The sequence below is a fragment of the Notamacropus eugenii genome, chromosome 6 (genome assembly GCF_028372415.1).
Source record: "Notamacropus eugenii isolate mMacEug1 chromosome 6, mMacEug1.pri_v2, whole genome shotgun sequence".
Classification (NCBI taxonomy): Eukaryota; Metazoa; Chordata; class Mammalia; order Diprotodontia; family Macropodidae; genus Notamacropus; species Notamacropus eugenii.
The window spans coordinates 227,793,921-227,806,600 of record NC_092877.1 but is presented as its reverse complement, the minus strand read 5'-3'; the positions used below and the strand labels follow the sequence as shown (position 1 = coordinate 227,806,600).

General features: G+C 35.9%; 1 protein-coding gene across 14 annotated transcripts in view; it reads right to left on the bottom strand.

Annotated features, from left to right (window-relative positions):
- The window catches only part of DOCK9 (dedicator of cytokinesis 9), a 352,890-nt gene that overhangs the window by 45,366 nt on the left and 294,844 nt on the right, over nucleotides 1-12,680 (bottom strand). For all 14 annotated transcript variants that reach the window (XM_072622068.1, XM_072622059.1, XM_072622061.1 and 11 more), the window contains exons 39-41: nucleotides 8,168-8,283; nucleotides 1,641-1,778; nucleotides 1,342-1,524 (exon numbers count right to left, since the gene is read on the bottom strand). In XM_072622068.1, the coding sequence (XP_072478169.1) occupies nucleotides 1,342-1,524; nucleotides 1,641-1,778; nucleotides 8,168-8,283 (437 nt within the window). The remainder of the gene's footprint in view (nucleotides 1-1,341; nucleotides 1,525-1,640; nucleotides 1,779-8,167; nucleotides 8,284-12,680) is intronic.

The window sequence follows — 12,680 nt, the reverse complement described above, 5'->3', positions numbered from 1 at the left end:
AACATTTGCCATGCCTCTGAAAGTCTCTGTACTCGATATCCTTATCTGTAAAACGAGGACATGGTATTCTACCTGGCAGAGGTTTTGTGAGGGTCAAAGGAAATTAAGTGTGTATGGCAAACCTTAAAGCCTGGCAAACATCATCTATTAAATTACTTATTCATGGTGAAAGTGACTCAATCTTCTGACTCCAAGGCTAGTAGCTATCTTGCCAATGGACCCAGATAGCTTGGAGGAGAAAGTGAGGCTGGTGACTTTGCACAGCCCTCCCTCACTTAAATATAATTCATTTGCATGTCATGGTATCACTTACTCACGGTCCTCTTCAGGAACAAAGGATAAACCACTCTCCCTCAGAACATGGTACCATGCATTGCAAAGAGCTCAGTAAACATGGGTGAAAATTAATAAATAAATGGAAATGGGAAAGTTAAAAGAATTTCCATCATTTATATGTAGAAAGGAGAAAGGACAATAAATGTAGCATTTTAAGCAATCAGCAAAAAGAAATTTAGAATTAATGAATCAAAAAAAAAGGTGGTAGTGTTTTGAATAGCCAAAAGTTAGAAAAATAAAACTGGGGGACCAGAGAAAAAAGGATGATCATTGGAGGCCTTTCTTCTTTCATAATCAGTGTGCTTACTAGAGAAGTTCTTCATGGATGGTCACATTATAATATAGTGTCTTTGGTGTTTAGACGCTACCTATGTGACCTTGAGAAAATTACTTATTTTCTCTCTCCACCTCAGTCTTGCCTCTATAAAATGAAGGCGTTAGACATGGAGCTCCCAGGCAGATAGGTGACATGGTGGATAGAGTGCTGGCCCTGGAGTCAGGAAGAGCTGAGATAAAATTCAACCTTAGACATTTACTAGCTGTATGACCCTGGGCAAGTCACTTCACCTCTCTCTGCCTCAGTTTCCTCAACTGTAAAATGAAGACAACAATAGGCATCTACCTTCCAGACCTGTTGTGAGGGTCAAGTAAAGTGATGGCACATGGTAGGTACTTAATAAATACCTATCTCTAAACTCCCTTGTTTCCTATATCTAAGGATATAAAAAAATCTGAGATTTTTAAAAATATTAAATGGAATTTAAGTGTTTCAGTCCATTTTACCACACTGTCTCACTATTTAAATTACAAAAATAATTTCATGCTAATTCTTGTAGAATTTGGGAAAATAACACACGGAATTTGGCCAAAATGGCATTTTGCCATCACAATATTTCATCTTTGGAGCCAGAATATTATCATTTGAAAGAGGAGCCAGATCAATAAATAGGGCACTCAAATTATCCAGCTAAAGTTTAAGAAATGAAAACAATACATCACACTTACTTGCAGATGTGTCCTCACAAAGGACTTTTTTCCTGTGTAGTCAAAATTATTCCTCATTAGGAAATACAGCAGCTGGGAAGCATCAGTACGAATGGAGCTCAGCTTGGAATTGCAGTACTTAAGGATCTCATAGCACAAGGCAGCACACATGTCTGCCCTCCCTTCATAAAACGTAGAGGGAAACTGTAAGGAAAAGGGAGCCAGTGCTGTAAAAATTAATGCCCAATAAACTGCCCTTGAATCTCAGGTGCAGAAAATGGGATGCATCAGTAACAAATAATTTCCACTAAATGACTCACCTTGTAAATTAAGGACCTTAAGGCAGTGAAGACATTTTTCAAAGCTGTCTCTGATTGGTGTTTTTGAAGAAAACACAGGTAAACATCGAAAACCTTTTTCATCAGTGGATTATGCCCATGATCAGCCAGGAGTTGGTTCTTAAAACAGATTGTCACAACAGTTAGTAAGACAGACCAGGAATCCCTGAGAATTTTGATAGCATTTCCAAGTAGGGGTAGGTCTCACTTTACACAATGTTTCCCGACCAGCTGTGTAGAAATCAGAACTTTTATTTTTTAAAACTAAAATGAGTTGTCTTGTAAGTACCCTGGTTAGGCCCCCTTAAAATACCACGCATAAAGTCTTTCACTGAAACAAAGAATCCTCCTGCCATACAAATAATGTTGCAAGTTCAGTCTCATGATTTTAGATGCTAAGGTAGCATACAGGTTGTTTTTTGTAAGTAGAATTTTATTTCATGATACTCAAAAGTCAACCTGTCATAGATTTTAAGTTTATTATACTTGATCATTTTTATTATTTACTATTGATAGAATTACTTATTACATGCTAAGATTATTATACTTCCTTACGTATATTATTCATATCATTCATTATACTTTATTATTATATATTTGTACTATTTATTATTGTTATACCTTAAGATTATTATACTTTAAGGCAGATTCTTGAATTGTCTTTTGTGAATGAGAGGAGCTGTTACAGAGGTGATAAAGGTAGCACAGCGCTTCGGAGGGAAGTCCCACAACTAATGGTCCCTAATTAAAGACCATGTAAAAAGACTGAACTATAATCCAAGAAACAAACATATCAACAAGGAAGAGGGAAGAACTGTTGTATGCCTCCTGAGTAATTTTAATGTTCTAAGCGGAACAATTTTTTTTACTCTATTCAATTTCTTAAAGGAAAAAAAACTAGAAAGCAAGTCATGACAGAAAGACTGAACGGGAGTCTGACAATTTTGCAATTGAACTGAATGAAGTTATAGTTATAGAAATTCAGAATTAGTATTTATCCATGCAACTCATGGTGACTGAGTATATAAAACTCAATGAAGCAAAAAAAGTTGTAGGATCACAGAACTGAGGGTTCAAAGGAACTTTAGAAAAAATCTAGTCCATCTCCATTTTACTGAGGAAACTAAGGTTAAAACTACTTGGAGAAGGAAATGGCAAACCACTCCAATATCTTTGCCAAGAAAATCCCAAAGAGGGTCAAGAAGAGTCAGACATGATTGAAACAAATGAACTGAATTTAGTCCATGATGAAGTCACAGAATCAGTAATCAAACAAATTAATAGAAATGGAACCTTTCGTAAAATTGAATCAGCTCCTTGAAAGCAAGTTTATTTTTACCTTTCTTTATATATGCTATGCATTAATAAGTGCTAAGCTTCATAATTTTTTTGATTGATGAATATCAGACTGCTTAAAGACAGGCCTCTTTAGGGACACAGGTTTTTCGGACACAGGTTTTTCAGGCACTAAAATGAGATGGTAGGAACAGTCCTATTTATGAAGATATGTTATTACTGAAGCAATCATCATACATATTTATTCATGTTTTTTTGATTTGAGAATTCACTCTTCTAAAATTCATTTTTAGAAAAGCACCTTGTTGGGCAGCCTAGGTGGTACAGTGGATAGAGTGCCTGGAGTCAGGAAGATTAATCTTCCTGAGTTCAAATCTGAACTCAGACACTTATTGGCTGTGTGAGCCTGGGACAAATCACTTTGCCCTATGTACCTCGGTTTCCTCATCTGTAAAATGAGCTGGAGAAGGAAATGGCCAACCACTCCAGTATCTTTGGCAAAAAAACCCCAAATGGGGTCATGAAGAATCAACAACGAGTCATTCAACGACAGCAACCAAAAAAGCACTTTCTGGCCTCACTTAACACAGTCACTTACTAGAGAAGCTCTTCATGGAAAGTGGCATCATAATATAGTGTCCTTGTTTTAGTTAAAAAAAATAAAATTTACCAGTTTGTTTTTTTAACCAAGTTCCTAGCAATCCACTCTTCAATTACTTGTGTGAGCATCCCTTTAATTCTTAGTGCTCTCTGTACTTACATCTTAAATGTAATTTTAAAAAACTTAGGTTTTTGCAATACAGTCCATGTGTTGTGTTAATTTCTCACCCCACAAGGCTGTTCTAAGAGAAATGAAAAATAAAAAGAAATAAAATGAAGAGTTTTACTAGAAGCAGATTATTATTAAAATAATTTTAGGAGCAAAGAGAGTGCAGTACTATGTTAAAAAGTAGGTTTACAATGGGACATCTCAATATACTCAATATACTGATTCAAGTAGAAGGAAATTCTAGATGAAAAAACCTCTTTTGACCAAAGCAGGCCAGCACTTTCTTTTTAATTAAAGGTTAGTCTTAAAAGGTTTATTTAGACGCTGGATTCTAGAGCATTAAGAGCTTAAGTGACTTACTCCGGGGTCACAAACTCCTTGCCTTTCTTTACAATTTTATAAAGCATTTTGTCTATCTATATCTCATATAAAATAATCTATGTGAATAGACATATAACATACCATATATAAATATGGTATTTATATGGTATTATATATCTATATCTATAAGAAAGAATTTTATCTACATATTTACAGATATCTATAAGGAAGAATTACACTAGGGCATATAATTGTTGCCTGAGAAATATGAGCAGCTCAGAAGGAATAATTATGCCTATCTAAGGGATTTAAAAAGCACTTTCCTTCTAGGAAGTCCAAACATGGTCCTAGACAAGTCTGAAGTTACAGGCAAGGGTGTGCTGGTACCAGCTTGTCCTGGTTCTCAAGATGATTCAATGTGAGCATTTTATACTTGGAAAATGGATAAACGCTACAAGTCAGGGCTTGATTTGTTATTTCATTAATTGTACAGACTTAAGAAAATTATAGAGAAAATGGTAATAATGCAGATTCAACTGAAAAGTGAATCCTGCGTAAATCCTTCCTCCTTGTTTTAATTCCTAGAAAGCTGATTGTTAAACATTTATTGGTACATCTCTAGCAGGTGTTACTGAAAGAATACCTACCTAACTTAGATACTGTTGAACATACTCTCTCTCCACTTGAACAGGACTCATGTTTGATATTTCTGAACATTTTCTTCATTTTTGTTTTTTAAATCTACTAATCTTCCAACTTGCTACAGACAGTTCATCAAAAGTGACCAACTTAGAAGGGGTCCTTTATGACAGGACTGATCTTTATTTCTCTATAGGATCACGTTCATGGTTTAGAACTATCCTTCCCCAACTGACCTTGACCTGTGTGTCATTAGAGGAACTCCTAGTGAAGATCCCTATTGGTGCTATATTCTATTCGCAAGAAAATCAAGACCTGGCCACTGATAACTGTTAGGAAAAATCTCTCTATGCCCAGGTCATAGCAAATCTTGCAAATCTTGCCACTCTGAACATGTGCAGCACCACAGTGCCAAAGGCTAAACCCTTGAGTAGACCAAGAAGCCCTGACAAAGACATGCTCTCAGTCCTAAACCTGTGTCTGCATCCAATCCTGCCTCCAAATCCCTAGTCACAGTCTTTAGCTTTTTTGGGAGGAGAGGAAGGATCTTGATGAGGAAGCTAGGACCCCAGCGCAACAAGTATGCTATTAACAGTAGCAGATCATGATCAAGCTTTGTTTTAAGATCACCTAGCCTTATCTTTCTTGCTCCTGACCAGTAAGACAGTGTAATACATAGAGTTCTGGACTTGGGCAAGATGACCTTAGTTCAAATACCCACTAACTGCATGACTATGGGTAAGTCACTTAATATGCCTGAGACTTGGTTTCCGTACTGGTAAAATGAGAGGAGTAATTCAGTTCATGGGATTCTTGTGAAACTCAAGTGTGATAATGTATGTACCTTAAAACATCATATCGATGTCCTTTGTCACTACATAGGGCATCCCAAAAATCCCAATTGCAGTCTTAAGCTAGAAAAGCTTTAAGCTTAAGTCTTAAAGCTGAACAAAGATTTTTGGGATCTGCAGGTAAGAAATCTGAATTCTTAGCACATATATATCTTAAGTCCTAACCATTATGAAACAAGTCAAAAACTAAAATTCCATCCTTTTAACATAAAACAAACATAATTCTGTTTAGGGCTATTATTATAACTTCATAATTTATCCCTATCTTAACACAGTTGGAGGGTTTAATTCTCAGACTGGAATTTAGTATCTCCAAATGGTTGGAGACAAATTGTAAGGAAGTCTGAGAAATGATTCTCTGTATTTCAGACCACACCTCTTATGGTTACGTGCTGTCTTCACTTTACAACATTCACCTTCCTCTTCCTTCCTGTTTAGATCAGCATAGTTACTCAATCACTTTGGAAAATCCGTGTGTGTGTGTGTGTGTGTGTGTGTGTGTGTGTGTGTGTGTGTGTTTAGAAGGTATGAATGGGTGATGTGGAACACAGGTGTTATCACATAATGAGGAATACAGGGTGGCTGATTTGTACGGCAGGGCAGCAGCAGCTGTTGCCTAAGCAGGGTAACAAGCCTTTTAGACACCAGTAGGCGGTGTATAAAAAGTAACCTGAATAGGGAGATCTATAAGCTGTGGGGTATTTTGTCTGTTTTTTTTTTTTTTAAGATCAATCTCTTGGTAAAGGTGCAAGAAGTAAAAGGTACAAAGAGGTAAGGTAAGAGATCCAGGTAAGAGATCACTGTAGCTGGCGTATGAAGTTCTGGGAGGGTGGTCCTCTTGGGGAGTTTTCCCTGTAAGTCTGGATTTGTGCTTCCCTGTTTTCTATGTGTGTCCCTGTGAAAGTCCTTTGCACTAGGTTGCCTGAAGTCTTAATTATAGAGAGCACCAAAGGGCTGGGAAGTGATGACTGAAATCAGCTGTTCAGTTGTTTTTCAGTTGTGTCTGACTCTTTGTAACCCTATTTGGGGTTTTCTTAAAGATACTGTATCTCAAAGATACAAAATGGTTTGCCATTTCCTTCTTCAGATCATTTTACAGATGAGGAAACAGGAAAACAGGGTTAAGTGACTTGCCCAGGGTCACATAGTTGGTAAGTATTCGAGGCCACATTTGAACTCAGATGAGTCTTCCTGCCTCCAGGTTGGGCACTCTTATCTGATGGGCCATCCAGCTGCCCTAGGGACAGATGACCAGTCAGAGACTAGCTATAGCTCTATCACTGATAGCACTTTATAAACCTTTCCCTATTCTCACTGCCTATGTCTAGGTCAGAGGATCATGAGACCCTGACAATGAGAAGTTGTAACCTGAAAGTGTGGTCAAAAACAATGGACAATTTGGATGAGAATTTTTAACTTAAAAAAAAGTCAAATGAAAATAGAGACTGAAACTCAATATACCCAACATAGCTCTCTTCCCTAGCCCCATGCTAAATACTGCCGTAGAGATCATCTATTCTTTACGTCTCCATTTTCTCATCTATAAGATAGGCTTTAAAATAATGACTTGCTTTACTGGGTATGGGAAAAAAAGGGCAAAGATATAATTTAAAAAATTAGGGTTTTCAAAGCATTCGCAAACATTACAAGCCACCACATAAAAAATCTCCTCCCCCAAATATTTTAATCAACTTAATTTATAATGCAGTCATCTCAGTTCAATCAGAGATTAATGAGAGATCTAGATTTAATCACCATGTGACAAGAACGTTGCTCTTTGGAAAACAAGTAAACTAAGAGTGATTTGAGTCCACATTAAGGGCAAGGCAAACTTTTCTAGGACTCTCATTCAAGTAGAATCGTTGGTTTCAGTCTTCATTGTTTATCATCATTAGTTGCCCTTTCTAACTTGGAAAAGAAAATAATCACTTAGTAGAAAGAGACTGTTAGGATCTTGAATACAAGAACAAGGCTGAGCAAGAATCTGCCTTTCTTCTCTTAATTATAATACATCATGGTCACATGATACCAGAAGAACTTAAACATTAATTTTTAAAGCATTTTTAAAAATTTCTTTCTCTTATTTATAAATACATATTTTTTTTGTTTCACTCAAAGACTAAGGAGAGCAGGGAAATAAAAATGAACACACATTCTTTTGTATGAGTTAATTTAAATTATTTTAAGGTGCTATGCTCAATTTAAATCTAGACTTTCACTGCATGCAGCATTTGGATCCATTCAAAAGAACAAAGATAAAGAAGACAGAAATGCCTGATGAGGTCATTGAGTTTATCATCCCCTAGGGTGCAGTACTGTGGAGAAACGTTTCCTTTGGTAAATGTTTTGTTCTCCTCAAGCTTTAATTACCTCCAGAGTTCGTGTTTCCATCATTTCAAAGCATGTTGTACAGACTAACAAATTAAGCTTTATTATATTTCTGGGAATTCAAGTCATTAAGCTGTAAAATGGTTTCATTGATGGTATTTATGGATTAGCAACTTCCTAGGATGATTTATAACTAACAAAGAAAACTAGCTGCTGGAAGAGTGTAACATCTTCAAGCAGGGTTCGAACCAATGAATGAACTTAAAACATTAAAAACTGATCAGGAAATTCTTGATCAAACAAACCTTAAACGCCAACGTGAATAACGATAAAGTGTCCAGAGCAGTGAGACAGACTTCAGTGGCAATGTTTGCTTCCAGTAACGACTGGTGAAGAACATCGGCATCGGAGTGGCCGTAGCCTGTATGAATTATAATATGAGCATTATACATACATAATGGGTTTGCGTTCTGACATCAAGGCTTGTTCTAGGGTGCAATGAAAAGAGAGTCAACTCTGGATTATGTAGAGGCAAATGAGCCAGGTCCATTCCTCTGCTTTTTCTCTTGGAATGCCCAATTTCCTGATTTTTGGTCATTGGCCAGTTTTCCACATTGGCCAGCCTGTCCACAGGAACAAGAACACAAATGTATGCATGTACTCACTTCAATTCAACACAAATTTGTTGTGTATTATGTGCAAGGCTACTACATTTTCTGATTAAAAAAAATATTTGGTGGGGGAGATTGTTAAAACTATTGCTTAAATGAGGTTGATGGACATTTATGCGGATGATCACTGTCCCCAATGACCACAGATAATCTAGAGTTGATAACATTGCTTCCTAGTTGCTGCAAGCCATCTTAAGAAAAAGCATGAAAGTCACTTCCAGGGAAAGAAATGTTTAAGAAAAGGAAAGAAATTTTAGGGTGTGAACTTATGATTTCTCTAACCTAATTACACAAACATGAATACACAATTTTCTCTTCTCTTTATACAATGGTGAAACCAATTTTGTATTAATGTGAGTGTAGTCGATGGGAAATTTGAGAAATTAAACTATGAAATGGCACACATTAGCAAAAAGGCATTTAGTGATGAGAAGCTATTGTACTGACCTAGACAGCAAAGAAAGAGCATGTATCAACGTTACATAATTCCACATAATAGTGTCTTTCTCCAAGAACCTCAAAGAGCACTACAAATGAATGGATAATTTACATGATACCCCAGCGAGGTAAGTGGTCCCATTTTATAGATCAGGAAAGTGAGGCACAGAATGCATAAAGAATTCTTACAAGGTTAGTAACAGAACAGAAACAGAGCCTGGATCTCCAAATTCCCTATTCAATTCACTGCGTCCCAGTGCCTCTATCTTATGTAATTAGAATAAAATCCATCAGTTTAAATAGCATAAAATGTGAAATTACAAATACAGTACAATAACTCAAGTGAAAGCCAGTTCTACATTGTGATTCAATGAACTCATTGTAAAACTTCCTTTTTAAACTTCCGTATGAATTTTAAAATACAAGGATCTAAATATGTTTTTATTAAATTCCATCTTGTTTTTAAAAAGTGGTTAAATTGCAAAATTTTAGGTTTTGTGCTTCAGTAAAGCTGTATCATCACTAGTGCAACACATTTGCTACGCATTCGTTTTTGGTGAATCAGAATCTTGTTCAAGTTTTTCTTGTTTAATACTATATTTTGGCTTTCTTTTTCTTGTGTTTTGCAGTACATCGTCCCTAGAGGATGAATATGAATGTATTTTTGGTTTTGGAATAATACTACCTTTGGTTTATGAGAGAAGCCATCACTTCATTCAATGAAAATAGTGTGGTGATGGAAAGTTAAAGAGAAAAAATCGAATTGATAGGAAAGTGATTTTTATATCATGATTAGGTTGTGTAACTTACATACAGTACCTCTTCTTGGACCAACCAAAAATATCCTGCAGGTAAGGTTAAAGGGACTTTTTCTTAGGTACTACAATTTCCCCAAAATAAAGTTTAAGTTGGATAAGACAGTAACAGGTAATTCATTTCAGTGACTTTTGGGTAGGGACTATTCTTTCTCTGGCAGGAAGGTGCACAATGGTTAGAGCTCTGAGCCTGAAGTCAGATGATCTGAGTGACCTGAATCCAAATCTGGACCTGGCAAATTACTTAACCTCTATCAGCCTTGGTTTTGCCACCTGTGAAATGGGGATAATAAATAGCACCTATCTTGCAAAATTGTTCTCAGAATCCATTGAGAAGTTAAAAAAAAGTGCTTAGCCCAGTGCCTGACATGTAGTAAGCAATATATTTGCCTGTGGGTATTAAGCAGAAAACAAATAAATGCACCATAAAGAATGATTTCTCCCATCTCCAACCTACCCACACAAACATGAAAAACGTTGAGACTATACCTCTAATTCCAATTTAAATCCTGGAAGAATGTAAGCACTGTGGGTCCAGTGTTAAATTATTTAACTGTTTATAAATATATGCTTTATATTATATGTATAGTATGTACTATATGATGCATAGTAACATGTATACGTCAATTACTTATTATTTCTTTAGTGTGAGAACTTCTTCCACGGGAGACTGAATTTATCTATAACATGCAGGGCTTACTGACCATATCGGTCTCCAAAGGGAAATGAATTAGGGTGAGGGAGTTGAGTGATTTTGGCAAATAGGCTATTTGTTGATTCTTATAATCCTTGCAGATCACAGAGAATCAGATATGATACTGACCACTGGCCCAAGCATAATCTTTGGTGGCATGGATACAAGAGGTTGTTGACCACTGTTTTAAGGTCTCTAGTCTCCTTTGTCTATATGTACATGCATTCTAATAGGTATATGTATGTAGGTATTATGTACTACATAATACACATACATATATCTTACCTATTTTACCAGAGAATTAAATCCATAACCAAGATTGCTCTGAATACACAGGCAAAAAGAAACAGCAGAAGCTGGGTATTGTTGCTTCATTAGCAAATTATTGCCATGAGCCAGAGGGCAAGGGGGAGAAACAAAAAGGATATACATATATACATACATGTATGTGTAAATACACACATATACATATACATATACACATATACACACATACATATATATGTATATTATGTGTGTGTGTGTGTGTGTTTTCCTAACTCATTCTGAGTCTCAAACTATCTACCTGGCTCCATTCCATTAGCAAAAAGCTAAATGTACCTAGATCATTTTTTTCTGTAACTCACTATCTATAACCAAGGGACTTTCCTAATCAAAGCATCTGGGAGGGAAAACAACTCTAACTATTCATATCCTTTTGAAGCATCCTATAGCTTTTTCTGAAACTAGATTTTCAAGCAGTAGAAGCATTAGATTTGGAGTAGGAGGAAACGGGAGCAAATCCCAGCTCTGCCACTTCCCACCTTTATAGCTTTTATAGCAAGTGCCTTAACCTACCTGGGTCTCAATTTTCTCATCTTTAAAATGATAGGGTTAAACTGGATGACTTCTGAGGTCCTTTTTATCACTGAATCTAGAATTTTATCATCTACAAAAGCATCTTTTAAATAGCATACAGTCACTTACTGAAGGAAGTACCCATAACACAGATTTCCCATAAGCAATCTCTAACTGCAATGTCTTAACTGACACGCTTCTATCACTATGACACTGTGATCTAACTTTAACAGTCATGTAAGATTCCTCTTTCCTGCCTTTTTACTGTTAAAAGACAGAGCATCACGAATACTTTTTCTTTACACCTAAATGGTTGATAGAGAAGGTCATTGAGAATATGTATTCAAGTTGACAATCAATATCAACTCGTCCTTTTTTTCTCTAACTTGTACATGAAAAAACAAATTTGCGTCAAATGACAAGAAAGGTGATTTCCAGAAGGCTAAAGTGAAGGCATACTCTGAGATAAGAACACTATGTCTACTTGCTGTCCCTACAGGACACCTAACGGTGATTATATTCCTGATCTGGAGGCTTATGTATGCAAATGACATGGGGTATGATATATACTGTAAAATAAAAAATTTAAGCTTATAGAAAAACTCATTAGGCATCTTCCAAAAATAGACCCCTTTCAATATATTTTTAAAAGACCTAATTGAAATGGATCGTCAAATTGCTAAAACATTTTATGCATCAATTTGCTAAGCCTTTTTTGGAATCAATTTTTAAATTCCATCAATCTCAGTCTTAGCAAACTTCTCAAAATGTTTTTCTGTATTATATAATGTTTATAATACTAGGTCCTTGAGATCGAAATAACTATATTTATACAAAGAGATTGTATCTATAGGTCTAGATGAAATTAAAACATTTAATATTATGCATAGCAAAAAAATGACATATTTTACATAGTATATTAATGTTCACATGTGCATTCATTTTTCTCTAAACTAAGTGAAGATTTTTCTTACAGAAAAGGTTGTGTATTCCTCTCTCATGACTTCAATTATGCCATTTGGCACAGATCCATCGATTAACTTAGAGACGTCTAGGTGAAATGGATAATGTTACCTGGAGTCAAAAAGACCTGAGTTCAGATCCGACCTCTCTCTCAGTTTCCCTCATCTATTAAGTGGAAATAATAATAGTTACCTACCTCACAAAGTTGTTGTGAGGATCCAATGAAGTAACCTGAAACTGTAACTGCTAACTATTAGTAGTAACAGTATATTGTTACCATCTGTTGTTTTCAGTCATCTTCCACTCTTTGTGACCCCATCTGGGATTTTCTTGGGAAAAGAACGATTTCCTTCTCCAGCCCATTTTGGAGATATGGAAACTGAGCAAATAGGGTTAAGTG